General features: G+C 49.7%; 3 protein-coding genes across 55 annotated transcripts in view; 1 reads left to right on the top strand and 2 right to left on the bottom strand.

Moving 5' to 3' along the window:
* DENND2B (DENN domain containing 2B) overlaps window positions 1-18,790 on the top strand; it is a 177,727-nt gene extending 158,937 nt beyond the window's left edge. For 45 of the 50 annotated variants that reach the window (XM_077963486.1, XM_077963499.1, XM_077963492.1 and 42 more), the window contains 11 exons: window positions 895-1,004; window positions 1,217-1,286; window positions 4,227-4,304; window positions 4,857-4,997; window positions 9,393-9,541; window positions 12,743-12,920; window positions 13,160-13,201; window positions 14,481-14,592; window positions 15,469-15,708; window positions 16,591-16,677; window positions 18,012-18,790. In XM_077963486.1, coding sequence (XP_077819612.1) covers window positions 895-1,004; window positions 1,217-1,286; window positions 4,227-4,304; window positions 4,857-4,997; window positions 9,393-9,541; window positions 12,743-12,920; window positions 13,160-13,201; window positions 14,481-14,592; window positions 15,469-15,708; window positions 16,591-16,677; window positions 18,012-18,046 — 1,242 coding nt within the window. In that variant the 3' untranslated portion in view covers window positions 18,047-18,790. Of the gene's footprint in view, window positions 1-894; window positions 1,005-1,216; window positions 1,287-4,226; window positions 4,305-4,856; window positions 4,998-9,392; window positions 9,542-12,742; window positions 12,921-13,159; window positions 13,202-14,448; window positions 14,593-15,468; window positions 15,709-16,590; window positions 16,678-18,011 lie in introns of all 50 variants that reach the window. The other 5 variants (XR_013404043.1, XR_013404046.1, XR_013404044.1 and 2 more) reach the window with 1 other exon arrangement.
* The window catches only part of AKIP1 (A-kinase interacting protein 1), a 338,621-nt gene that overhangs the window by 199,413 nt on the left and 113,076 nt on the right, over window positions 1-26,132 (bottom strand). The gene's annotated exons all lie outside the window — the stretch shown is intronic.
* The window catches only part of RPL27A (ribosomal protein L27a), a 288,193-nt gene continuing 279,578 nt past the window's right edge, over window positions 17,518-26,132 (bottom strand). For 2 of the 4 annotated variants that reach the window (XM_077960680.1, XM_077960681.1), the window contains exon 6: window positions 24,185-26,123. In XM_077960680.1, coding sequence (XP_077816806.1) covers window positions 25,995-26,123 — 129 coding nt within the window. In that variant the 3' untranslated portion in view covers window positions 24,185-25,994. Of the gene's footprint in view, window positions 20,104-23,056; window positions 26,124-26,132 lie in introns of those variants that run through there. The other 2 variants (XR_013403229.1, NM_001193567.1) reach the window with 2 other exon arrangements.

Consider the following 26,132-nt stretch of genomic DNA (forward strand, 5'->3'; position numbering starts at 1 on the left):
TCACTCTGCCTTCCCTGCTTGTTGCCAGCCAGCCTGGCCTCCCTCTTCTTCCTCTCACACTCAACCCCTCTCTCTCTGCCATTGCCTCTGCCAGGAATGTGCTTTCTCCAGCTCTTCACATGGCTGCTGGTTCCTTCTCATTTCTCAGGCTCTGCTCAAGTAGGACCTCTTTCAGGAGGTCTCTCCAGACGCCTGCATGGAGCCCCTCCCCTACCCAGCTTGCTCTGTTACATCACCCTGCTTATTATTTATTTATTTATTTGAGACAGAGTTTCACTCTTGTTGCGCAGGCTGGAGTGCAATGGCGTGATCTCGGCTCACTGCAGCCTCTGCCTCCTGGGTTCAAGCGATTCTCCTGCCTCAGCCTCCCAAGTAGCTGGGATTACAGGCATGCGCCACCACTCCTGGCTAATTTTGTATTTTTAGTAGCGATGGGGTTTCTCCATGTTGGTCAGGCTAGTCTCGAACTCTCAACCTCAGGTGATCCGCCCGTCTCGACCTCCCAAAGTGCTGGGATAACAGGCATGAACCACCACGCCTGGCCACCCTGCTTATTTTTTTTTAAGCCCCACTCTGAGATGTTGTGGTTGAGCAGCTCACTCTGCTGACCAGAATGTGCAGGGTCGGGGACCTTGTTCCCTTTGTTTTTCGTCGAGAGCCAAGAGCCCTGGCGCACAGCACTGTGTCAGATGCCATACAGAAAGCACTCCGCTGGCATTTATTGAATGAATGAATGATAACTCAGGGCTCTGTAAGAATTCGGAGTGGGACAACGGTTGCTGAGATCATGCCCACTGGTCAGTGGCATCTAGGGTCCTCGGGAGGAGGGGTTTCTCAGCCACCACCACCTGCCCTCAGGTTCCGTGTCATCTCTTGGTTCCTTCTTCCCTGCAGCTGGACCGACCCACCAAGCAGATGCGAGAGGCAGAGGAAAGGCTCAAAGCCATTCCCCAGTTTTGCTTCCCTGATGCCAAGGACTGGCTCCCTGTGTCAGAGTATAGCAGGTGAGGCCTGGCCTGACCGGAGGGAGGAAGGGGCATAGCCTTCTTTACCCCCATAGCAGTGGGCACCTGAGTGGGGCCTGCTCTAGTCTCATCCTCCTCTCCTACAGCAACCTGGCCCTTCACCCAACCCTGAAGATGACGGTCCCTATTCTTGGGGGCTGTTTCCTAGGTCCTCTCACACCTCCCTGACGCCAGACCTCTCTTTGTTCCAGTGAGACCTTTTCTTTCATGCTGACTGGGGAAGACGGCAGCAGACGCTTTGGCTACTGCAGGCGCTTACTGGTAAGTGAGGCCATTTGGTCCTCGGGCTGGCAGGCAGGGGCTAGGTCAGGGTGTGTGTGTTTGTGTGTGTGTGTGCCCTTCTGCAACTTGAGCTTGTATGAAATCCTATGTTCTGCTCCCTGAGGCCACCCCCAACCCCCTGCCAACACACACATTTTCACAGGTGAGGCCACCCTGGGAGAGCAGGGCTCAGAGTGGTGCTTCTGAGGGGGCCTTAGGATCGGAGATTATCTGGAATAAGGGGAGGGAGTGGGTTTTTGTGTCTTTTTAGTTTTTCTCTACTTTTTCTTCATTTCCCTTGGGATCGTGGGCTCTGATTGCTGGTCTCTGGTTGCAGGATCGAATCACCCCCAGCAGTATGTATATATGCATCAGATTAGGTGAGGGACAACCTTCCTCACCTCCATACCTGGCCAGGCTGTAGTGGGGAGGAGGCCTGTCTGTGGTGTGGTAGGGCTGGAGATTGGGAAGGGACAGTGACATATCTTCTCTGGGAATCTGAGAGAGATACCTTGAATCTAGGGGAAAGGGATTGGGTTTTGAAAATGTTAGCCATTTTGTAAAGAGAAGTCCTTCACCATCTCCATTCCCATTAGTCCTGGGAAATAGATTAGGGTAGAGGCCCAGAGCCTGGCCCCTGCTGCACTCCTCGCTTGGAGCACTGGGTTGTTGACAATGTTTTGGGGTTTCCAGGGCTTAGCAAGAGAAAGCCTCCCCAGATACCAGTCTAGGAGTAGATGAAGGGGGCAGGAGCCCTGAAGGAAGGATTTGGGGCTAGTCATTCATTCATTCAGAAACACTTATCATCCCTTATCAGAAGCCCTGACCTGTTGAGAGTCAGGCATGTGCTAAAGGCATATAAAGATGAGTTTAACATGGATCTTCTCTCGAGGAACTTTAGATGGCCTGTTACAGGAGATTGGACTTTCAACACAGGAGAGAAAGGCCAAGAGAATAGACATTGTTTAGAACCTGTCACATTCCAAGCTAGATGCTTCAAGTATGTCTTTTTAAAAAAATGATCACAATAGCCCATTATTATCCCTGATCCATAGATTGGGAAGTCAAAACTCAGAGGTAGAATGACTTGCCCAAGGTCACACAGAACCAGAAGGGAAGTCGTTTGTCACCAATCTGGTACTCTTGGATCACCCCCAGAGGATGGATGGGGAGAGGGGGTGTTGGGAGGTAGAGTGCCCAGGGAGGGGTGAAGGGCATATGCACAGGAGCAATGCCAGGTGGTCAGCCAGGCAGAGGCCAGCAAGCTTCTGGCCGCCTGGGCCTCCTGGGCTTGGAAGGAGTGTTGCGAAGGCTGCCTTTGCTGGAACATAGATGCAGCAGAGCTGCTCCTTTGCAGTGGGGCTGCTGCCCCCAGGGAAGAGCGTGTTTGTCCTGGCGTGCTCAGAGAGGGCCTGGGCTGGGTCCCTGCCAAGGGGGCTGGCACTAGCTCGGCATTCCTGCAGATTGGACACAATGATTCTAACCCAAATCCCACATACTTGATTTAATCACTTGGGGCTTTAGGGGAGGCGGGGGAGAGGGAAAGAGACAGGAGTGAGTTTCAGGCCTAATATGGACAAAAACAGATTCTGCCTTCTCTAGATCTGTGACGTGTGGCCAGCAGGTTTGGAGACTGAAATAGCCCCATCTGCATTTGCTTAGCAGCCTGCATGAGGGGCCAGCACCTGCTGCTCTGCTCCCTCCCGACTCGGACTTGCCAGGCCCTCCAGGCCTCTGAGCCCTGCTGGAGAAGGCACTGAAGCCTGCATGGGGGCTCTGGGCCTGGGAGCTCTCAGTGCCTGTCTCCCCTTCAGCTACCCACCATTTTTTTTTTTTTTTTTTTTTTTTGAGACGGAGTTTCACTCTTGTTGCCCAGGCTGGAAGTACAATGGCGTGATCTCAGCTTACCGCAACCTCCACCTCCCGGGATCAAGCAATTCTCCTGCTTTAGCCTCCTAAGTAGCTGGGATTACAGGGATACGCCACCACGCCCGGCTAATTTCGTATTTTTAGTGGAGATGGGATTTCTCCATGTTGGTCAGGCTGGTCTCGAACTCCCAATCTCAGGTGATCCACCTGCCTCGGCCTCCCAAAGTGCTGGAATTACAGGCGTGAACCACCACGCCCAGCCATGCCCACCTTTTAAGTCCTGTTCTTCTTTGTGCTCCTTTACTCCATAGCAAACCTCTACCAATTGTCTTTGTTTCCTTTCCTTCCTGTCAGAAAGCAGCAGGCTTTAGGGGTAAGACAGCCAAACAGGGCCAAAGCAAACTCCTGGCTCCACAGCTTCTAGATAGGTGGTCTTAGGCAATGGCTTAATCTTTTTGAACTCAGTTGCCTCATCTATGAAGGGGATAATAATCCCCGTCTCACAAATCTCTTGTAGAGTTCCAAGTCAGGTATAGCAAATGTTCAATAAATCGTAGCTCCCATCTCTTGTTTTCAGTTTGCTCTCTTACAATGGAGGTGGATCAAGAAAGGGGGAAAAGAACCAAAAAAAGAAGGTTATGCCGAATATGCCCTATGGGGCTAAAAAGCTACAATGGCTTGCTCCTAAGGATGTACCCTAGTCCTTCCCATCTGCTGGGGTCCCAGCCTCAGGGATATGAATCCACCGATCACCCTGTAGCCTCTGCCAAACTGCTTTGCCCTTTGCCAGCCCCTGTCAGCGTCCTCCTGGGAGGAAGGGCAGAGCCTGTGTGGAGTCTGGCAGGAGCCTGGTACCTGGTGCTGGGAGACCCTGCAGAGCTGAGGCCTGTCCTGAGAGTGGTGGCTTTTCCTTCAGGGCCCTGGTTGCAGAGAGGTTTAGAGGAGGCTTAGAGTCTTCCTCCACTAGAAGCGCAGTCCTTACTCCTCAGTTCCCAAGGAAAAGGAGCCAGAAATGGTAATCATGCATTCTCTGTGTCTGTCTCTCTCCTCCTCCTCCTTGTCCTGGCCCAGCCAAGTGGGAAAGGGCCCCGGTTGCCAGAGGTGTACTGTGTCATCAGCCGCCTTGGCTGCTTCGGCTTGTTTTCCAAGGTAAGAGGCTCTGGCAGGCTTCCCTCCCCCTCCCCCAGCTGACAGCTCCCACAGGAGTATCTGCAGCCAGCTTAGATGAGAAAACCACCTGTGAGTGTGAGCAAGCGGGAGACAGAATGCAGGAGCAAGTACCAGTGAGCTCTGTGATGCCCTCCCATTCCCCAGCCTGGCCCTCTACCCAGCCGGCTGGCATTTCCCCAGCTCCTGTGCTGGCAGTGTCTGCCCCTGTCACAGCCCACCCTGGGCCCTGGGCAGAACCAGAGTCCTTGGGGAAGCAGGAGCGCCCAGGGAGCTGACTCTTGGGTGGTATTTCCTTTGCCCAGCTACTCTGCTCTTGGGGACTGAAGCAAGGCCAGTTAAGGAACAGAGGAATCACTGAGTGCCAAGGAAAACGGGAAGGGTAGAGTGTGCAGATCCTGGCAAGACCGCCTTCCCATCTGCCAGCTTCTGGGCCAGCCTGGTCAGATGCTTGGCTGCCCTCTTCTCTGCCAGGAGGGGGGAAGGGCACTGCCCTGACACCCTTCCTCTTTGGGCTGCTGGCGGTGGGCACAGATCCTAGATGAGGTGGAGCGCCGGCGTGGGATCTCCGCGGCATTGGTCTATCCTTTCATGAGAAGTCTCATGGAGTCGCCCTTCCCAGCCCCAGGGAAGACCATCAAAGTGAAGACATTCCTGCCAGGTGCTGGCAATGAGGTAAGGATTTCTGCACCCTCTTCTCTTGGGCTACGGGCTGGGGTGGCAGGAGGACCACACTAGCCAAGGTCATAGTCTTTGAGGGGTGCAGAGCACGGCTCCTCCTTGCTCAACCATGTCAGTGTACCCAATCACAAGGGACCACAACAGCGAACAATAGGAATGTACATGTTGCCCAGCCTTCTGCTCCTCCCAGGGGCCTTCCTTGACCCATTTGGACTAAACTGCATTCCATCTGCCTTCCTTTTGTTCATTCATCGAACAGTTACTGAATGTGTGCCATCTCACAGTCAGAGATTGTGCCAGACCTCAGAGCAGAGTCAGAGTTAGAGGGACACCTCTCTGTCCTCATGAAGTTTGTAGTCTAGTGGGAGATACTGATATTATAGTAAACACTTTTACATATAAATAGATAATTCCTAAATGTGTTACGAGCCAAGTGAAAGCACAGGACCTTATGAGAGTGTGGAACAAGGGTTCTGCTTTAAATTAGGGGCCAGGGAAGGTCTCCTCTGAGAAAGTAACACTTGACCAGAGACCTAAGTGGTGAGTGGGGGCAACTAAATGAAGCAGGAGGAGGGAGACGGAAAGAGAAGGATACGAATGGGAGAAGATTATTCCAAGTAGAGGAACCAGCATCTGCAAAGGCAAAAGTTGGGCAAGTGCATGTGCTGGTCAGAGGGTTGACGGGGTAGGGGTAGGGGAGTGGGTTGGCAGGCAAGAACCCAATCACGATGTCCCTGCTAGGCCAAGTTAAGGATTTGTGGATTTTATCTAAAGCAGGGGTATGATAAGATCTGATACATGTTTTCATTTTATTTTTTTGAGACAGGGTCTCACTCTGCCGCCCATATTGTGCAGTGGTGCTGGAGTGCAGTGGTGCTATCATGGCTCACTGCAGCCTCACCCTCCCAGGCTCAAGCAATTCTCCCACTTCAGCCTCCTGAGTAGCTGGGACTACAAGCGTGCACCACCATACCCAGCTGACTTTTGTATTTTCTATAGAGACAGGGTTTCACCATGTTTCCCAGGCTGGTCTTGAACTCCTGGACTCAAGCAATCCTCCCACCTCTGCCTCCCAAACTGTAGGGACTACAGGCGTGAGCCACCTGTGGCCAGCTGATACATGTATTCAGAGCCCACTGTGGCAGCCATGTAGCTAATGGTTGGAGTGAAAACGGGGAGACCAGCAGGGATACTGTTGCGGCACTACAGGCAAGAGATGATGGCAGCTTTGGATTAAGATGTGGTAGAAGAAGAAGGGAAGTAGATGGATTTTAGAATTAGGACCAGTAGCACTTTGTGTTTGATTGGAAATAGGGCGTAGTTGTCACAGAGACTGTAAGGCTGACTCCCAGTTTTCTGGCTGGAGCCCCAGGGTAGATGATGGAGCCATGTACTGAGATGGGAGCTCGTGAAGGAGAAGCAGATAATGAGGAGGAAGAGTCCAAAATGTGTACATGTCAAGTTTGAGATGCCCATGAGACCCCCAATAGAAGATATGTAGTAGCAAAGAGTGTAAATAGGGAAGAGAAGAGAGCCCAGTATGGAGTCCTCCTCAGTCCTGGGGAACCCCAACATGCAGAGGCCCTGCAGGAGAGGAGCCACAGCCCTGAAGTTTGAGGAGAGGGGAACACCAGGGGAGGGCTTCGGCTGAGGAGCACCTCAAAAAGGAAGCCATGATCTGAAGCAGGTACCACTAAGAGATCAGGATGAGGTGTGGAAGATCTTGACAAGTGCAGGGCCCAGAAGTTGGGCTGGAGTGAGTTGAGAAGTGATGGGGGTGAGGAAGTGGAAACAGCCTGTGTAGACATCTTCTCAAGATTGCATGGCTGTGGACAAAAATAGGGAAGAGGGCAGCAACTGAAATGTGGAACTAGGGAAGCTTGTTAGGGATGGTTGTTTGTATGCTGGTGGGAATGGCTGCCAGAAGAAGAGGTTCAAGCTACAGGAGGAGGAGGGGCTAACAGAGTGTACTGAGAAGATGTGAGTGTTAGGCTCCATGGAGGGCTTGGCATTTCTTAGGAGAGGAGGTTGTGGCGTAGTAGATTTTGGATTCTCATCTGATGGCTTTGATTTTCTCAAAATAGAAAAGGTCAGACCAGGCACAGTGGCTCATGCTTGTAATCCCAGCACATCGGGAGGCTGAGGTGGGGGGATCACTTGAGGTCCGGAGTTTGAGACCAGCCTGGCCAATATGTTGAAACCCCGTCTCTTCCAAAAATACAAAAAAAAAAAAAAAAAAATTGCCAGGTGTGGTGGCGCATGCCTGTAATCCTAGCCACTCGGGAGACTGAGGCAGGAGAATCTCTTGAACCTGGGAGGTGAAGGTTGCAGGGAGCCAAGATCGCGCCACTGTACTCCAGCCTGGGTGACAAAGCGAGACTCCATCTCAAAACAAAACAAAACAAACAAACAAACAAACAAAAATATATATATATATAAAAGGTCATTCTTTGAGAGTAAGAGGTGGATGTTGGGTTCTAGGAGAGGGAAGAGTAAATAAATTAGTTGTAGAGAATGGGAGAAGGACTGACCAAAAAAGCATACCAAGCTTGCTGAGCAGTGGCAACTCCTAGCTTGAGGGCTTTCTCCTCGCCTCTTTTCTCCCCTTCATTTAGAGGAACTTTAGGCTTTGTGGTGGCTGTGGGGCACAGGATAGGTGACCCTTCCCTTATAGCCCAGCATCATGCCTGGGATCTCTTCGTGGTCTGGCACTGGCCACCTCACTGGGCTCTCATCTTCTGACTTGATACTTACTCTTCCCTCAACCCTACTTCCTTTTGCCTAGAAGACAATTCCCTTCTTTTCTTTTTGGGGAGTCAAGTACCTTGTGCTCTGAAAGGCTTCCCTGACCCCTCCCCACGCACATGAGCTTGGCTGCCCTCCTAGATGTCCTGCCTGTCCCTGTGCAGATGTTGGTCACACCCACCAGACTCCCAGACTGTTAACTGCTCGGCTCCTTCAGACCCCTGGGCCTGATCTCCTTGAAGGCAGGGATGCATGGAACAAGGCCGGGAGTGGGAGCAGCCTGTGTGAATTCTCAATCCCTGGGGGAAGGGGGAGGGTTGGGCCCCAGGGACAGTAGGGGCTGGGTGCTAGAGAGCAGAGTCTATTGGGCTGCATGCAGGGAGCTTGTGACTTCTGGGGCGGGGACAGGGCCTGGAGCAGGTATAAAGGGCTCTGGCATCATTGTGGTACTTCTTTCCTTGAGCCCACATTCACTGACCATTTGGGGTGTACCCAGCATCTGGCGGATCACCGGGCCTTCCAGGAGTACACCATCAGGTGGGAGAGACAGTGGACACAGACCGCTACTGTACCCTGTGCCCACTTTGCTGCTTCTCTGGGGCCCAGAAGGATGGATGCTGAGTTAGGAATCAGAACGCCTTCACTTGCTTAGACTCTGAGGAACAAATGAGATGATGTGGGTATAAAAACTCCTTGTAAAGCATTACCTTTGATGCCATCGGGCAATGAGAGAGAACTGGTTTCTCACCCTAGTTTTCAGGAGGCCTTCACATCTATGCTGCACACACACGCTGTGGGACCAAGGATGAGGCCAAGCAGACCCCAGGGACAGCTGCTTTGGCACAGCCTGAGCATCAGCAGTTCCTCCTGCCCTCACCACTGGGGTCACTCGCTACCTTCCACCCCCGTGACTGCCCCCAGAGAAGTGGCTCTCTGAGCTGTGGCACTGACCTTGGGAGCCGCCTTTGGAGGAAAGAAGGCTAGGCCTATCCCTGATAAGACAGTCCTGCTTCGTGGCAAGGTTGCAGAATGGCCAGCCCTTTGCTTGTGTTTTCTTTGTGCCTGGCACAGGACTTAGGGTGATGGAGATAAAGGCCAGGATGGCAGGACAAATAGCCTCTGGAAGGAAACTCTTTCTAGCAGGAAAGGGAGGGGGACAGGGCAACAAGGACACCAGCATTGCCTTTCCAGAGGTGGCTGGGATTAGAGTCCTGGGATGCAGAGATGCCTGGAGAGCAGTGGGGTCTAGTCAGAATTAAGTGCTTAGACCTTTGTCTGGGGAGGTGGGCAGGAGGACCCTAGAGATGTGGCTGTGTGGTTCCCTGCTTCTCCCTATCTCTAAGAGCAGTCAGCTCTCCTCTCTTCCTGAGGTCCCGATGGATAGTCCCTCAACTCCTTCCTTCTGGATCCTTCCCCTCTTTCACAGGCAGCCCTCTCACCCACAGCCTGGGTGTTCAAGTGCTATGAGAGCAGAGCTGTAGTCTGAGGGGTGGAGGAGAGGGGTTTACTGCATAGCAGGATAGGCGAGAGACCTGGAAAAGAGCAGGTGGGAAGGGGAAAGCAGCCTCCAGTTGCTTCATGGAGGGCCGGAGGGCAGCACCCACCTGGCTGGCCCAGGCCCACTTTCCCATCGCTCTCCTGCAGGTGTTAGAGCTGCGGCGGCCCATGGACTCACGGCTGGAGCACGTGGACTTTGAGTGCCTTTTTACCTGCCTCAGTGTGCGCCAGCTCATCCGAATCTTTGCCTCGCTGTTGCTGGAGCGCCGGGTCATTTTTGTGGCAGATAAGCTCAGGTAGGGCCCAGCTGGGCAAGGAAGAAGAGGGGAGGGGAAAGCACGCCCACAAGCGAATCAGCAAGTGTTCAGGAGCCTAAGCACTTGCTGGCTGGTGCTGGAGTGGGGCTGTGCGTAGGGAGATAAAGACTAGGTGGAAAGGTAGCACCCCTGTGTGGGTGAGGGAGAAGGGTTTGGGAGCACACAGATGGCGGGATTGAGAACCCTGTGGAGGGCTTGGCCTGAGGGAAGAGGGAGGGACATTTCTTCCTTTGCAACAGCCAAGACTGTGCAGATGGCAGTATATGTACAGGGGAAACGTTAAGAAATTGAGATTTTTGGCGGATGGTTGCATTTCTTCTGGAAGGGGAGGCAAAGCCATCTCAATGGGATGCTGAGTTTAAGGAAAGAGCCGCTGTGAGGAAGGGGCAAGAGCACTGACTGGGGACAGTGTGAGGAGTGCTGAGCCAGCCAGTGAGGGTCCTGTGGAGGGTGTCCCCTGGAGAAGGCGACTGCAGTGGCCCAGGGCTGGGCACTGGGAGGGCTGGGGAGAGGGATGCCATGGGGGCATTGAGGTGCAGAGAGGAGAGTGGGTGAGGAAGGCTGGCCAGCCCACACCAGGAAACGATGTGCAGGGCCTGGAGGTGCCAGGGAAGTGGGGGAGCTGGTTTAGGAGGAGTAAGAAAAAAGCTGGGTGGGTCACAAATCTTGGTCTGAAATGCTGGCATTTAGGACTTTAGAGGTAGAGGTGTCAAGGTCTGGTGGTGGCCATGGGACGGGTGGCAGAAGTGATGGTCACTGGACCTGAGGCATTTTAGGAAGGAAGAAGTGAGAGCTCTTCTAGACAGCCAAGGTTTAAAAAAGAAAAAAGTTTTATGTCAGTGGTGGTTGGGGGGTGACACAGGCAAGGGAGAGTGATACGGCTCCGATGAGTGGAGGAACACTAGGGCTTTTGGTTCTTATGCTGGTTTAGATAAAACGACACGGACACACGTGGGGTCGGTTTTAAGGAGCGGAGAGTTTAATAGGCAAGAAGGAAAGAAGAAAGGCAGAAAGGAGAAGTACAGAGACAGAGGGAGGGAGGCTCCAAAGCCAAGAGAGGGAACCTCAAGTGCTGTGGACACCAGCCAGTTTTATAAGTAGGCTGGAGGAGGCGGTGTTTGATTTGCATAGGGCTTAGGGGATTGGTTTGACCTGGCATGTCACTCATGTAGCCCCCGAAAAAGCTGGTCCTCCCATCCTCACCTTTTAATATGCGAATATAGGGTGCCTGATGTTCTACACACGTGGGAATATGCGGGGCAGCCATGCTGCTAGGCACATGTGGGGGCAAGGGCAAGAAGACAACGGTGAGAATTGCCGTGTTGGGTGGACCCAATTTCTAATGGTCTGTATTTGCATATCAAAGGTTGCCTGCCTGGCTGTAAGAGCCAGGGCTTGCTTTCTAGACAAGAAACGTTTTTGAGCTGCTTTAAAAGAAACGAGGCGGTGGCTCACGCCTGTAATCCCAGCACTTTGGGAGGCCGAGACTGGCAGATCACAAGGTCAAGAGATTGAGACTATCCTGGCCAACATGGTGAAACCCTGTATTAGCTGGGTGTGGTGGCGGGCGCCTGTAGTCCCAGCTACTCAGGAGGCTGAGGCAGGAGAATCGCTTGAATCCGGGAGGTGGAGGTTGCAGTGAGCGGAGATTGTGCCACTGTACTCCAGCCTGGGAGTGAGACTCTGTCTCAAAATAAGTAAATAAATAAAAAATTAAAAATTAAAAAGAAACAAAAACTTTTCCTCTCTGCGTAAAATAATTTCTTAATAACTCCTACAACAACAGGATGGGTTATTGGCAACATGTTACGTATTGTTTTGGTCAAAGAATCCATCCCAAGTAGTGGCTTCTCTAGAGTGGTCATTTGGACATTGATTAAGCCACCTTAATGTCAGGTGCTCAGAGGAGGGCAGTGAAGGAAAATCCCCCTTCTGGTTTGCCCTCCAATAAGTCCTGAATCCCTGGGATATTTCCTTCCGTATATACAGGGAGCAGTTGAGAGGAGCCCGAGAAATGAACTCCCGATTGCCCTCATAGGGACAGGAACCCAGGCCCATCCTCAGCCCAGGAGAAGAAAGGAGGAAGAAAAACCAGAGCTGCTGACTTTTCCATAGAGCGCCAGGGTTTAGAAAGGAAAACTGCCCCTCACTTGTTCCCATCACAGCCTCAGTGCTTCTGTGTCTCGCAGTTCTACGTGTTTTGTGGGCCCATCAGGCCCCTGTGAAGAAATCTAGCCCAACAGCTGGAATGAGCTAGGTACAGCAGCTCCAAGAGGCCCCTCTTGTGTGCCAGCCATGGTCATTGTCAGCCAACAAAGCCCCTGACTGCCCGGCTTTGGTGCCCTGGCCTGGCCTGATCTTAGTGGCCCCTAAGAGAGCCTGGACCATGAGGTTTCTTTTCCTGAAGGTTCTACCCTCTAATGCATGGCTGAGCCTCCTCTTTGCCACCCCGCCCCCCAGCCCAGCTCCCATGGGGCTGTGAATACAGCTATTGTTTCCTGTGGTTGCAGCTGCCTCTGAGCACATTCCAGGACCATTCTGGGAGGGATGATCCCAAGGTCTTGTTCTTGGCCTGGCCGGGTATTCAAGTTCTGCCAATTTGGGGTCTTGGAAAAGATGTCCTTCCTGTTCTGCCTGGGGTCTGCCTCTGGCTGGAGAGGGGAGGGGTAGGTCCAGCCAGCTGGGGTCTGCCTCTGGCTGGAGAGGGGAGGGGTAGGTCCAGCCAGTTCATGTTCCGCTGATGATGATTTAGGTTTTCCACAAGTTCTTTGTCCCTCTTGCCTAGTTCTGATGTGGGGTGGGAGAGGGTACCCAGGATCTGCATTCACTGGCCCTAGGGGTTTACAAAACCTCCTGCCTCCTCAGCCATGGGCCCAGTAATGTGCCCCCCAAACCCAAGACAGCCCTTTTCCAGATCTTTGTCAGATGACTGTCCTGCGGGCTGCTGCATACCTTCCTGGCTGTTTGTAAGTGCATTTCCCTGAGAGTAGCACTGTTGTCCCTGAGGCACTACGCAGCGGGAAAGTGGGGGCTTCACCAGTCTGCAGGGTCCCTGAGCCCCATTAGCATTTTTGTTGCACTGGGAGGTTTAGGATCAAAGGCTGTCCTGAGCCTCCAGTGAACTCTAAGGTCCTGGGCCTGGGCTCAGGTGCTCTGTCTCTCTGTCTGTCTGCCCATCAGTACCCTCTCCAGCTGCTCCCACGCGGTGGTGGCCTTGCTCTACCCCTTCTCCTGGCAGCACACCTTCATTCCTGTTCTCCCGGCCTCCATGATTGACATCGTCTGCTGTCCCACCCCCTTCCTGGTTGGCCTGCTCTCCAGCTCCCTCCCCAAACTGAAGGAGCTGCCTGTGGAGGAGGTGGGCCACGGCGGGGAACCAGCTGGGGGGAGGGGTGGAAGGGGAAGCAGGTGCTGGGATCTTACTTGTGGCCCCTCGGCCTCTTTACCAGGCTCTTATCCTTTCTCCCTGGGAGGTCTATCCCCGGCTGGAGTTCTTCCTGTTATCTGACCCTGGGAACCTGGGAGGTCTGGAGGCCTGGCAGAGGGCATTGCGGGACTCATGCCTTGAGCCACTCTGCTAATGACTCCTTTTCTCAGGCGCTGATGGTGAATCTGGGATCTGACCGATTCATCCGACAGGTAAGAGGGTGGGTGCTTGCTAGAATCAGGCTCCTGAGCACCCTGCACCATCACACACACTACTCAACCTTCACAATCTGTTTGTTGAGCTCTCTGGGTTCCATACTGACTCACAGACTAGTCAAGGGTGGGGAGAAGCTAGTCTTGGAATCCTTGACCTCAGCAGGGTCTGCCTTTCCAGTGGCATCATCAGCTTCTGGAAGGCAGTGTGGGAACTTGAAGAACACGGCCTGGGAGTCCACAGACTTGACCACTGGACTTTGCCCGCTTTGAGCCACATGGTCTTAGGCCTCTAAATTCCTCTGAGCTCTAAAGCAGAGGTGGTGACAACACCTGCCTTGAAATGTTGCTGGGGGTTACACAAATAACTATAGATTGTTGTGTAACGTACAGGTTTGCAATGATTGTTGTGAACTACAAAAAGCCTTTGTTAGTCGTGGAAATCCTCCTGGCTCTCTACCAAGGAGCACAACCCAGTGCCTCCCCTATGGAAATGTACTTACTGTCTGTTACACACCAGTGATGGAGCCGAGGACTCCCTGGGTACCAGGCATAGTGATGTGGACACAGAAACAGAGTGTAGAGACTGAAACAGCAGTCTAACTTCATTCCTGAGACACAGGCTGGCCACGGTCCCCCTGCCCCAAGCCAACTGTGCCTCCTACCTAGAGCTGATGATGGAGGAATTGGGGAGACCTAATCAGGAACCCCTGGCTAGTCCTGGTCACAAAGGCCACTGGCTCTACTACCTTTTTTTTTTTTTTTTTTTTTTTTTTTTTTGAGACAGGGTCTCACGGTCATCCAGGCTGGAGTGCAGTGGTACAATCATGACACTGCAGCCTCGACCTCCCTGAGCTCAGGTGATCCTCCCCACGTCAGCCTCCTAAGTAGCTGGGAGTACAGGTGCATGCTACCATACTTGACTAATTGTTTTTTGTGTGTGTGTTTTACAGATAGAGGGACCTGCTAAATTGCCCAGGCTGGTCTCGAACACCCGCCTAGGCTCAAGTGATCCTCCCGCTCAGCCTCCCAAAGTGTTGGGATTACTGGCATGAGCCACTGTGCCTGGCCCTCTACTACTTTTAATCTCTGTAATCTTGGGCAAGTTTCCTAACCTTTCTGTGCTCCAGTTCCTCATCTTAAAATGAGGTTGATGATAGTTATGAGGGTTATTGGGAGAGATAAATGAGATTACCTACTCAAGCTCTTCTAACAGGTCTTAGCACACAGTAAGAGCTCAGCGTCAGCTATGATTGTCACTGCCTTCTTTCTCCTGCAGATGGACGACGAGGACACATTGTTACCTAGGAAGTTACAGGCAGCTCTGGAGCAGGCTCTGGAGAGGAAGAATGAGCTGATCTCCCAGGACTCCGACAGTGACTCCGACGATGGTGAGGATAGTGCCCGGGCATGGTCAGCTCTGCTCCAGGCTCCCTCTGCTCTGGGTCAGGGCCCCATAGGGCCAGAACTCTGCCTCTGCGCACCAAACCCCTTCTGGCTGATGAGGACCTTGGTCTCACCCTAGCGTCTTTACCCCAGGTGGTTTGGGAAGGAAAACCCAAAGACATGTGGCAACCCCAAAGATACTTTCTGCTGACAGGAAACTAATTATTCCTCCCTCTCAGGCCTTACCTCAAGCCATTGCAGGAGATGAAAGGAACTTCCTCTTCCTTGGAAGCCAGAAAAATCACTTAGGGTGAGGGATATGACAAAAGTGGTGCTCTGGTTTCTACTTTAATTCATCCAGCAATTATGTTTCAATTTCCATGTTCAGAACATAGTTTCTGGCCTTCGGCAGCTTGTAGGCTAGTTACAAGGCCATGGGCACAAGAGAGAAAGCTTCCAGAGGCTGGGTGCAGTGGCTCATGCCTGTAATCCCAGCACTTTGGGAGGCCGAGGCAGGTGGATCACATGAGGTCAGGAGTTCGAGACCAGCCTGGCTAACATGGTGAAACCCCATCTCTACTAAAAATAGAAAAATTAGCTGGGCGTGGTGGTGTGCACCTGTAATCCCAGCTACTTGGGAGGCTGAGGCAAGAGAATTGCTTGAACCTGGGAGGTGGAGGTTGCAGTGAGCTGAGATGGCACCACTGCACTCTAACTTGGGCAACAAGAGTGAAACTCAGTCTCAAAAAGTGCTTCCAGAACAGAATAGTGGTACTGGCTGGAAGTCTTGTTGGGGAGAGGAAGACTACACCAGGTGAAGATTTGAGGAAGGCTTTGCAGGCTCTTGACCTGAACCTCAAAGATTTTCTTTTCCCTTCCAGAATGTAATACCCTCAATGGGTTGGTGTCGGAGGTGTTTATCCGGTTCTTTGTGGAGACCGTTGGGCACTACTCCCTCTTTCTGACACAGAGCGAGAAGGGAGAGAGAGCCTTTCAGCGAGAGGCCTTCCGCAAATCTGTGGCCTCTAAAAGCATCCGCCGCTTTCTTGAGGTTTTTATGGAGTCTCAGATGTTTGCGGGCTTCATCCAAGACAGGGAGCTAAGAAAGTGTCGGGCAAAGGGTAAGGCTTGTTTATCAGCTCTCTTCTCTAATTTTTTCACCCACAGCAGGGCTGAAGAACCAGGCACTATGATGGAAGCTCTTGGACATCAAGCTAGGGCCAGGCCTCTTAACAGCCCTTTACTTCTGTTAGAAACTTCCAAGGGAGCATTCTCCTCCTCCTTCCCAGTCAATGCCTTCACAAGGCTGTGCACAGGCTGAGCCACAGAGCTAGAGATGGGACTCATCTCCGCCTAGGAGCAGCATGCTATTGGTTGCCCACCCCCTACTCAAAGAGAAGGATAGAAGAAAGCCCTTCTATCCAGAGAAAAGGAACAGACTGAGCAATTTTGGGGGTTCTGAGAACCCAGGGGTTGGGAATTCCCTTAGAGAGCACTGGGTCAGCTGTTGTAAGTTGGTGGTAGTCTTCATTGAAGGCAGATGGTTATCTCGCTTTTTGCTATTTCATCAGCTCATTTTAGGACTCTCATCTCATCACAATCTTTCTCTCTAACCTCAGGGTTAGTATTTCTTCTGTCCTCTAATACTATCCATTTAGTGTAACAACCTTTTTGGAAAAACATGGTAGAGTTGTCTGAAGGAAGCTAGAGATGTCCACTTGGGGCAGCTCTGAACTGAGAAGCAGCCTCCTCACCCTAGTGCAGCTTGGGAAAGTGCATGGGGAGGCAGGGTGGCAGCAGCGAACCCCAGCAAGATGTCACTAATGATTGCTTTGATGAGCCAGTCTGAATTCTAGTAAGATGCTCCTGCAAATTATCATCCCAGATGCTTGCTTTCTCGTTTTTTGGCATCTGTGCTCCATGGTTCCCTTCATGTAGGCCTCTCCTTCCCTTTCTTTCCTCCAATGACTATTCTCTTCCCTGTGCCTGTTTCTCTTACCCAGGTCTTTTTGAGCAGCGAGTGGAACAGTACTTAGAAGAACTCCCAGACACTGAGCAGAGTGGAATGAATAAGTTTCTCCGAGGTTTGGGTAAGTAGCCTTGTTACTCATGAGATAGATGTTCAGCAAGAAGGAAGGGGCTGGGGGATTTGTGCCCCCAAATACTCTAAATCAGTGTCCACATGTGTTATACTGGGGCTGTAGACAGAACAGGATGTAGACATCCCATAGTGATGAGGTGGTTCTCAGCCAGAATTCCAAGGGCATTTTGCACAGTAATGGTCCTTCAGTATCTGTGGGGGATTGGTTCCAGGATACCCAAAGATACCAAAATCCACAGATGCTCAAGTCCCTTCTATAAAATGGCATAGTATTTGCATATAACCTGTGCACATCCTCCCATATACTTTAGATCATCTTTAGATTACTTATAATACCTAATACAATGTAAACTGTGTTATTTTATTTATTTTATATTTTATTTTATTTTAGAGGCAAGGTCTGGCTCTGTCACTCAGGCTGGAGTGCAGTGGTGCAATCCTAGCTCACTGCAGCCTCAAACTCCTGAACTCATGTGATCCTCCCTCCTCCACCTCCTGAGTAGCTGGGACTACAGGCATATGCCATTACGCCTGGCTATTTTTAAAATTTGTTTTGTAGAGATGAGGTCTTGCTATGTTACCCAGGCTGGTCTCAAACTCCTGGGCTCAAGTAATACTCCCATATTGACCTCCTAAAGTGTTGGGATTACAGGCATTAGCCAGTGCACCCAGCTGTAAATAGATATTATACTGTATTGTTTAGGGAATAATGATGAGGAAAAAAAAGTCTATATATATTCAGTACAGACACCACCATTCATTTTTCCCCCAAATATCTCTGATCTCCAGTTGGTCGAATCTATAAACATGGAACCCATGAACGCAGGACTCATGGATACGGAGGGCAGGCTGTATTTACCATATTGCATACAAAGAGGAATCCCAGGTTCCCACATACATCAGGTCTTTCTGTGTGCGCTCCATCCTGAATGAATATGAAGGCCATGAGAGCCAGTGAGCTTTCCTCTAGACCATAACAGGTCTGCAGACACAGCAGTGCAAGTGCCCTTCCTGCAAAATGCTCCCCTCCCTGCAGGGTGCTCAGCCCGTCAGATCAGAGAATCATAGCATGTTTCTGTTTAAAGAGAAATTGAGACCAAAGAGGTTAAGTGGCTTGCCTAAAACCACACAGCGATTAATACCAGTGCCCTAATTAGAGCTCTCACGTGTTTTCCCTACCCTGGATCAGATCACAGCTGTAATCCAGTCTTCCTAACCCTCTTCCTCTCCCACTAAGAGGGTTATGGCTACAAGGAGGAGAGGGAGTGGAGGTTGGAAGGGATAACACTGAACATTCTCTCTCTTGTCCTCTCTGGCCCACAGGCAACAAAATGAAGTTCCTCCACAAGAAGAATTAAGCCCCCTTCTCAGTAGCAGAGTCCAGTGCCTTGCAGAGCCTGAAGCCTGGAGAGAAGGCCCAGCCTGGGACCCTCTGGGCTGCTGTGGCTCCTCTGCCCCCACAGATCCCATCCTGTAAGCCAGCCCACCTCTGCCTTCATCATATCCCGGGATACTGTTTGTAAATAATCTGCTGTAAGCTTTCTTAACTGTTTTTGTAACAAGCAAAGAGAATATGGTAAATATTTGTATATTCCCAAGGGGCCGGGTGCTTTCCTGTCCTGCCAGAGCATGGATGAAGTTTTGCTGGGTGCTCGTGACTGGCCAGTTTTGTGCAGCTGACTGTCTCAGCCAAACCACTGATCTTCCCTGGAGGCCTTCGGCCGGCCTGCCTGCCTGAGGCCCCTGCTGCCAGTCTCAGGCCCTGGAGAGCAGATGCTGTCTTGTTATGTACAGGAGGACCTTTTAAAAAAACTTGAGTTTCTATTTTTTCCTGGTAGTCCCCATACCCATACCCTCTGTTTTTGAAAGGCAAAGGCCAATCAGTCCCCATTTGCAGCATGGCACCAGGGTCTTAGGCCTAGTCCTCTCATTCCTCCCAGCCTCTGAGATGGTCAGTGTGTCATGGAAAGCCCACCCCCAGCTCTGCCAGTGCTCTCTGGGCCTGGCTCCCAGTCAGTGGTGGCCACGATGCGGTACAGGGCATTCCTCCTTCCCATCTACGGGTGTTCTCAATAAACAGTGTACAGTTGTTTGGGCCCAGAGCCTCATGTGTTCCTTGGCTTTGTTATCTAGAGTTCTCTCTCCTTGGAGTGGGCTGGGACTGGCCAGTCAGAGATGAAACATCATCACACAGGGAACTGAGTACTAGATTAAGGGGTTAGCTTTAGTGTGAGTCACTGACCTCCCCTGAAATGGAGTTCTCCAGCCTAAGTTGCATGACTGGTCTTAAGTTAGAAGATACCCAGTCATTGCAGTAGTTCAGCTTCCCTCAAGTGTTCAGCCTGTGCTTAGGTGTTTCCAGTGATGGAAAGAATGCTCTTTGCCCGTTGGCCCCATTATTAGGTAAATCTTAACATTTTCCTCTTCAGCCTGAAGCCCCTAAGATGTCATTTGAGTGTCCTGACACTGGTGGAGTGAAGCCCAGCCAATGCCAACGCAGGCTTGGGCATAGCCCTGACCCACTCCCTGTGACTCTTCCATGTCACTCTGTGAATCATTTTTCCATTGGAACCCTAGGTTTTCATACAGAAAGTACTGCTACATTCCACAGAAGAAGAAGGAGAGGAACAAGGTGGGAAATAAGGATGGTTTAGGCTTTTCACCCACCAAGGCCTTGGGAGAGCAGAGACTTTGCAAACTCCCAAGTGAGGCATTAAGCTGCAACCGTTTTCCTTGGTATTGTGGTTGGGTCTGACAGGATTTGAACCATGAGTAAAGTTTTCCTGTCCTTCCACCCTTGTTGAGAGATGATCCCATCCTAAGTTTCCTTCCCCTCTTCCCTCTCCCCATCTCCACTGAGGCCTGCGCAGGCCTCAACCTGTCCATGGTTTGGGCCTGCTGTCAGCCTCACAGAATAAAGTAGAGGGTTTGTCTTCTGGGAAGGCGAAGTCATTTTCTGGCTCTGCCATTTGCCAGGACTAGGACAGGGATTGAAGCCTCGCGAGTCTTCAGTTCGGATCAAGAGAAAAGACGGATTACAACCAGAAGACTCAGAGTGGGATGTAGTTCCCTCCAGAACTCGTCGCTCTTAACTCAGCCTGGGCTTAGGATAGTCACAGAAGCAGATTCCTTAATAAGAAAAATACAGGCCGGGCGTGCTGGTTCATGCCTGTAATCCTAGCACTTTGAGAGGCTGAGGTGGGTGGATCACGAGGTCAGGAGTTCAAGACCAGCCTGGCCAACATGGTGAAGCCTCATCTCTGCTAGATACAAAAAATTCGCCGGGTATGGTGGTGCATGCCTGTAATCCCAGCTACTGGGAGATTGAGGCAGGAGAATCGCTTGAACCCAGGAGGCAGAGGTTGCAGTGAGCCGAGATCGTGCCATTGTACTCCAGCCTGGGCGCAGGACGAGGCTGTCTCAAAAAAAAAAAAAGAAAAATACAGATTTAATTCCTAAAAGGTACATGCGCTCTCTCTTTCCCTTCCTCCCCCATTCTCCTCCACCCTTCCTTTTCAGCATGGCTCCAAATAACCTTTAGACATGCGATCAGATCACAAGATGTGTATGTGTAAAATGTTTTTTAAAATTTGCGTTAATGGGGTCTCACTGTGTTGCCCAGGCTAGTCTCAAACTCCTGGGCTCAAGCAGTCCTCCTGAAGTGCTGGGATTACAGGAATGAACCACCACATCCGGCCTTATTCATAAATTTTGCCACTTTTACATATCTTTAAAATATAGTATGCCCTTACGTGAATACCAGAGCGGTATGTCTACCCGCTACTGTGGCTGCAGCTCTGGTCCCAATCCAGAAAATCAGTACTTGCATATAATGGCTTAGAATAGGCTGCAAGGGCCCATAGAGTGATTGCCATAGCCAAGGCACAGCAGCCTTATGGGGAGAGGAGGGTGTGGACAGTGGGCCTGGCTTGGGGTTTACAAAAAGTATTCAGGGCTTCTTTCCACGTTCTTTCACATGATCTCAGGGCTTCTTTCCACGTTCTTTCACATGATCTCTGGACCTCTAAACCAATGATTTTCAACCCTATCAGATCCAACAGTTTAGTTTTAATAGCAAATACTTTAATTCCCTCCACTACCCTGAAATGAAATTCAAACATAAGCTACTGAAATATACCTTAACTGTAATATAAAAGGGCAGAAATAAATATTTTGTTATATTTAAATATGTAAATGCTTGTGCACAACTGTACTAGAAGAGATAATCACATGCCTACACTGTACACAGAATTACTGTGAATGCAACAGCTACATATGCAGATGGAAAAAAGTGTTGTATCAGCAACTCAGATCCTACTGAGTAGTTATTGGTGAGTTTTCTGAAATGAACAATTTTTGGGAATGTTCTGAACAAAACAGTATGAGCTTCCCCTGATTTAAACAGTAGTTAGAATCCTAGGAAACTGAGAAGTATATGAAAACTGCAAAAACAAAAAACAAACCAACTTTTGGAGTTATATGTAAATGAAGTTAGATTGTAAGTTCAATTTTTCTTTATTGTGTAGGACTAGCTCATCCATTCCAAGATATTTAGCATCCCTAGTCACTTCCCCTCCATGACTGTAACAAAAATGCCCCAATGTGGCCAGGTGTAGTGGCTCATGCTTACAATCCCAGCACTTTGGGAGGCCAAGGCAGGAGGATCATTTGAGCTCAGGAGTTTGAGACCAGCCTGGGCAACACAGTAAAGACCCCACTTCTATTAATTAAAACAAACAAACAAACAAACAAAAATCACTGTTTCCAAAACACTCCCGTAAAAGATGGTATTGTGGCCACTGACAGCAAGTGTCCTTAAACAGTGGCTTTCTGACAATACTGGGGCAATTGCTCAGGGATAACAGTGCTATCTCCTCTACCAGGGAAGTCCCCTCACCTGTAGGAGTGTCAGCTCTCCTCTATTCTGCAATTAAGTTCTTTTAATGCAGGGCAGGCTGCTTCATTACACTGTTCTAAATGCTCTGATAAACTGTAGTCTTGAAATAAGTATTCTGGGCTTTTTAAAAAGCAGTATTTTGAAGAATTGCCCTTAAACAGTATTAGTCAAACTCTGGTTCACATTGGAATCTGTGGAATTAGGGCCCATCTTAGTCCATTTTGTGTCGCTATAACAGAATACCTGGAACTGGGTAATTGATAAAGAAAAAAGATTTATTTGGCTTATGATTCTGATGGCTGAAAAGTTAAAGATTGGGCAGCTGTACTTGAGGAGGGCCTCACGCTGTTTCAACTCACAGCAGAAAGCAGAAGGGGGGCTGGGCATGTGCAAAGAGATCGGGTAGGGGTAGTAAGAGAGGAAGCAAGAGAAACTGAGGAAGCCAGACGCCTTTTAAACAACCTGCTTTCCATTCCCAGCAGAGTGAGAACTCACTCAGCCCCACAGGAGAACATTAATCTATTTGTGAGAGATCTACCTCCATGATCTAAACACCTCCCAATAGGCTCCACCTTCCAACACTGCCCATACCAGGGGCCAAATTTAAAACCACATCCAAATCATATCATGACCCAAGAAAATAAGTGTGATTACAGTTACAGCTCAAATTTTTGTTAAAATATCTTTTCACATGTATACTTATAACCCACTTTGTACCCAAAATGACTTACAGGGATACACAAACGAGGTTATTTGAAACAACGTAAAGTGGGAATGAGAGGAAAATAAAAATTGGGATGTAAAATAGAGCCAGGAATTAAATATACACTTTAACCTACATTCTTGCTAGGGGCGCTACACAAAATACGTTTCTAGAGCCAGATGATGTGGTGTGCATTCCAAAACAAATTTATTTGCCTGTGAAGGTGGGGGTGTAATTTAAAAGGCCATGAAAACTCTCGAAAGAGAAAATACTACTTTTCAGCATTGGCAAGTTCTGGTAGTTTTTTTTTTTTTCCTCTCAAGATATTTTTCTCCATTTATATTGCCTCTCAACATGAAAATATGCATTGGGTTGAACAAAAAACAAACAGCACCAAAACATACTTCGTCTCCCTCATTTCCCTAAACTCCCAAGAGGAAATTCCTTTTGTTTTGTTTCCAGAACATTTCCATCCGTGTACAAGCACTTTCTTTTTTAGCCCAAAGTGCCCTTGAACGTGGCTGACGCTCATTACCTTTTAGACAATTGAGACAAATTCTGGAGGTTCCCATCTTGAAGATTTACGCAAAGGCCACGCCTCCCGTTCTTAAACGCACCCTAATCGGTGCTGGAAGTGCGGCGAGGTTGGCCATTCCTCCGCTTGGAAGGGGACCCACGGCCGCCCAGGGACCAGGGGTGGAGTTGAACATCCCGCCTCTCCAGGGGAGCTATCTGCACTCGCTCACCACTGGCTGGCGCCACCCTTACCGGAAGTGGCCAAGCGAGGCCGGTCTCCTCCGTGCTTCTTCCAGTCTGGGACGCGGGGAAGTCATCATCTCCGGAAGTAGAAGCTAGTCACCGGAAGTGGCTCTCAGGGGCCGACCTGAGACCCAAGCTGCGGTCTGTGTTGTAGGGACGCCACTGCGGTTGGGTCCTGCTGACTGATGAAAGCAGCCGATGGAGCCACCAGGCGGGAGCTGCGGAGCTTCCGCCCGCGCTTTCGACTTGCAGTCCGTCCCTGGGCTGTCTGCTCTTGGGCTAGTTAGCCGCTAAGTAGGGTCTAGTAGTACATTTAATTGAAAGCTCGCCTGATTTAGCTGTCCTAGACGAGCACTGCTTGTGCAAATGATGTGGCAGACATTTGTCATAAAATCAAGTTGCACCTGCAGCTCCCAAGTTTGAACGCAACTACATTTAAGGCATATATACATTAGACCAGAGATTGTATCCTTTGCAATGCAAGCTTTAGCCAGCCACTAGAGATCGCCAGTGTGAGCCTCTATGAACACAGCAGGCTATTCAAACTTGGCAGTCATGAAAATATTTTAGTAAATGCGAGTTCAAGAAAGCACTGGAATCGATGGACTTAGGGTTCAAAACTTTTCATCTGTTCCTCATCACATAAAACTAAGTTTTTAGAAGTTACTAGCTGTAGCTTCTGGTGAGTGAACAAGCCAGCAATGAAATCAGTGTTTCTTTCCCAGGCCAGAGGATCGGATGGCCTAACAATGATCTCCTGGGGAAGGTAGCCATTAAGGGACTAGCGATCTTTCCCCCCAAACTCTGCTTCCTTCCATGTCTCATCATTTTGTGATCAGCCCACTACAATTCTGTCTCCAAGTCCTGTCCATTATGTCGTCTGAATCGTACCTTTTCCATACTCCCATTTTCTTGGTTCTGCCTTCAGCCTCCCATTGTAGCTGTCCTTTACAGCCCAGTCAGAGTAATCTTTCTCTTCACCATAGCACTTCCCGTTTGCCTAACCTTCCCAAACCAGTTTCCCGAACCAGTATTCCCTCTGCTTGGACCAATTTCCCACTGACAATCACATGAAGGCCAATTGACTCCATCTGCTCCCATAATAGTTTGCACTTGTTACTAAGTCAAACACAAAAATTAAGTGCATGGCTTCCATTTTAATCTATACAATCCTCAGGTAGGCACTTTCACCTAAATTTTAAAGATGAGGAAATTGAGACTAAAAGTCACACAGGTATTGGGTGGAGACCAAATTATTTAGTCTTTAATTCATCATTAACTACTGACCACTTATTGTGGGATCCTTGAATTCAGGTTCCATATTAAAAGTCCTCTATGGGCTCTAATGGAGAACTTTTACTTTTTTGAGACTGAGTTTCACTCTTGTTAGAGTGGAATGGCAGGCTAGAGTGCAATGGCACGATCTCGGCTCACCGTGACCTATGCCTCCTGGGTTCAAGAGATTCTCCTGGCTTAGCATCCCAAGTAGCTGGGATTACAGGCATGTGGCACCACGCCCGGCTAATTTTGTGTCTTTAGTAGAGACAAGATTTCTCCAGGTTGGTCAGGCTGGTCTGGAGAGTCCCTATTTCTAACCTCCTCCAGCACAACAGAAGATACAAGCCAAATGATACATTTGCTTAAAATTGTCCAGCTGAATCAAGGTTTCACTACTGCTTGTAATTCTATCCTATTCTTATGTAAGCCAATTCAGTGTTTCTCTGTGCCTTGTATTTGATCCCCAACATCCTCTAAAGGTTATCCTGACAGGTATGTCCCATAGACAACCATGGTTCTCGGCTTATGCATATCATGACCCCACAGAAAACCTCCACTAACTAAAACCCAGGAGTCTAAGTGCCGTCTTATTTGCCTAATTTTAGACTGCATTATTTTGGGTCAAAAAAAGTTCAAAATCACAAGAAGAATCATAAAACTGTAGCAAATTATAATTTACCCTAAGATCTATGAGGATCTTATTTGTAAACATGCATTGGTCACCATCAGTTTTCCAACAGCAAGAAACACAAATCCTAGAAAAACTTATTTCAATTTCTGGTCTTCAGGATTTCCAAATTTTCTCGATACATTTCAGACTAGAAGAAAAATTAACCATCTCAAACCCACTTTGACATACAGAAAAGCCCTGGCATATTGAAATTGCAGATTGCTGGACCCCCATCTCCAGACTCTGATTCATCACATTCAAAATATAACAAGAATTTCGATCAAGATTAAGGAGCCATGGCCGGGTGTGGTGGCTCACACCTATAATCCCAGGACTTTTGGAGGCCAAGGTGGACAGATCACTTGAGGTTAGGAGTTAAGAAACCAGCATGGCCAACATGGTGAAACCCCAGCTCTACTGAAAATACAAAAATTAGTTGGGCATGGTAGCAGGTGCCTGTAATCCCAGTTAGTCAGGAAGCTGACACAGGAAAACTGCTTGAACCTGGGAGCCGAGATCATGCCACTGCATTCCAGCCTGGCAAGAGACTCCGTTTAAAAAAAGGGGGGGCCAAGAGGAAAAACCTTGGGCTGAGGAATTAAGTCCTAAAGGACCACCTCATTCCTATCACACTGCCCTTCTTTAGAATGTGAACCATTAAAAATGGAATCTTTCCTTTTGAGCCCCATCGAACAATTAGGGTACATTCTCCCATTCACTGTAAAATTCAGAATACAATACATGCAGACCTTTCAGTGATCAACAGGTATCATTCTGACTTTATAAACAGAAATGTTTCACTGGCCAATGCCTGTGTTGGTCTTATCTTTACCATATACTTTCTGAGGGAAGTCAGCAGAGGAACGCATGTCTTCATACCCTAAGTACTAGAACCTGGGCTCCCAATGCACACAGGATGTAGAGATGCCACTGAAGAACCTATACTCACACCACAAAGAAAAAGTAGTCAGCATTTAATGAATCTCCCTCCACGTGGCTTCAAGCCACCAGGACACAGGCCCCCCCAACACCCTTAATCTTCTCCTCAGCTCTTCTGCTGAAGAATTTGGCCTTCACGATGACAGGCTGCTTTGGGAGCTTTCCCTTTCCCAGAACTTTGTAGTAGCCCTGGAAGAA

The sequence above is a fragment of the Macaca mulatta genome, chromosome 14 (genome assembly GCF_049350105.2).
Source record: "Macaca mulatta isolate MMU2019108-1 chromosome 14, T2T-MMU8v2.0, whole genome shotgun sequence".
Taxonomy (NCBI): domain Eukaryota; kingdom Metazoa; phylum Chordata; class Mammalia; order Primates; family Cercopithecidae; genus Macaca; species Macaca mulatta.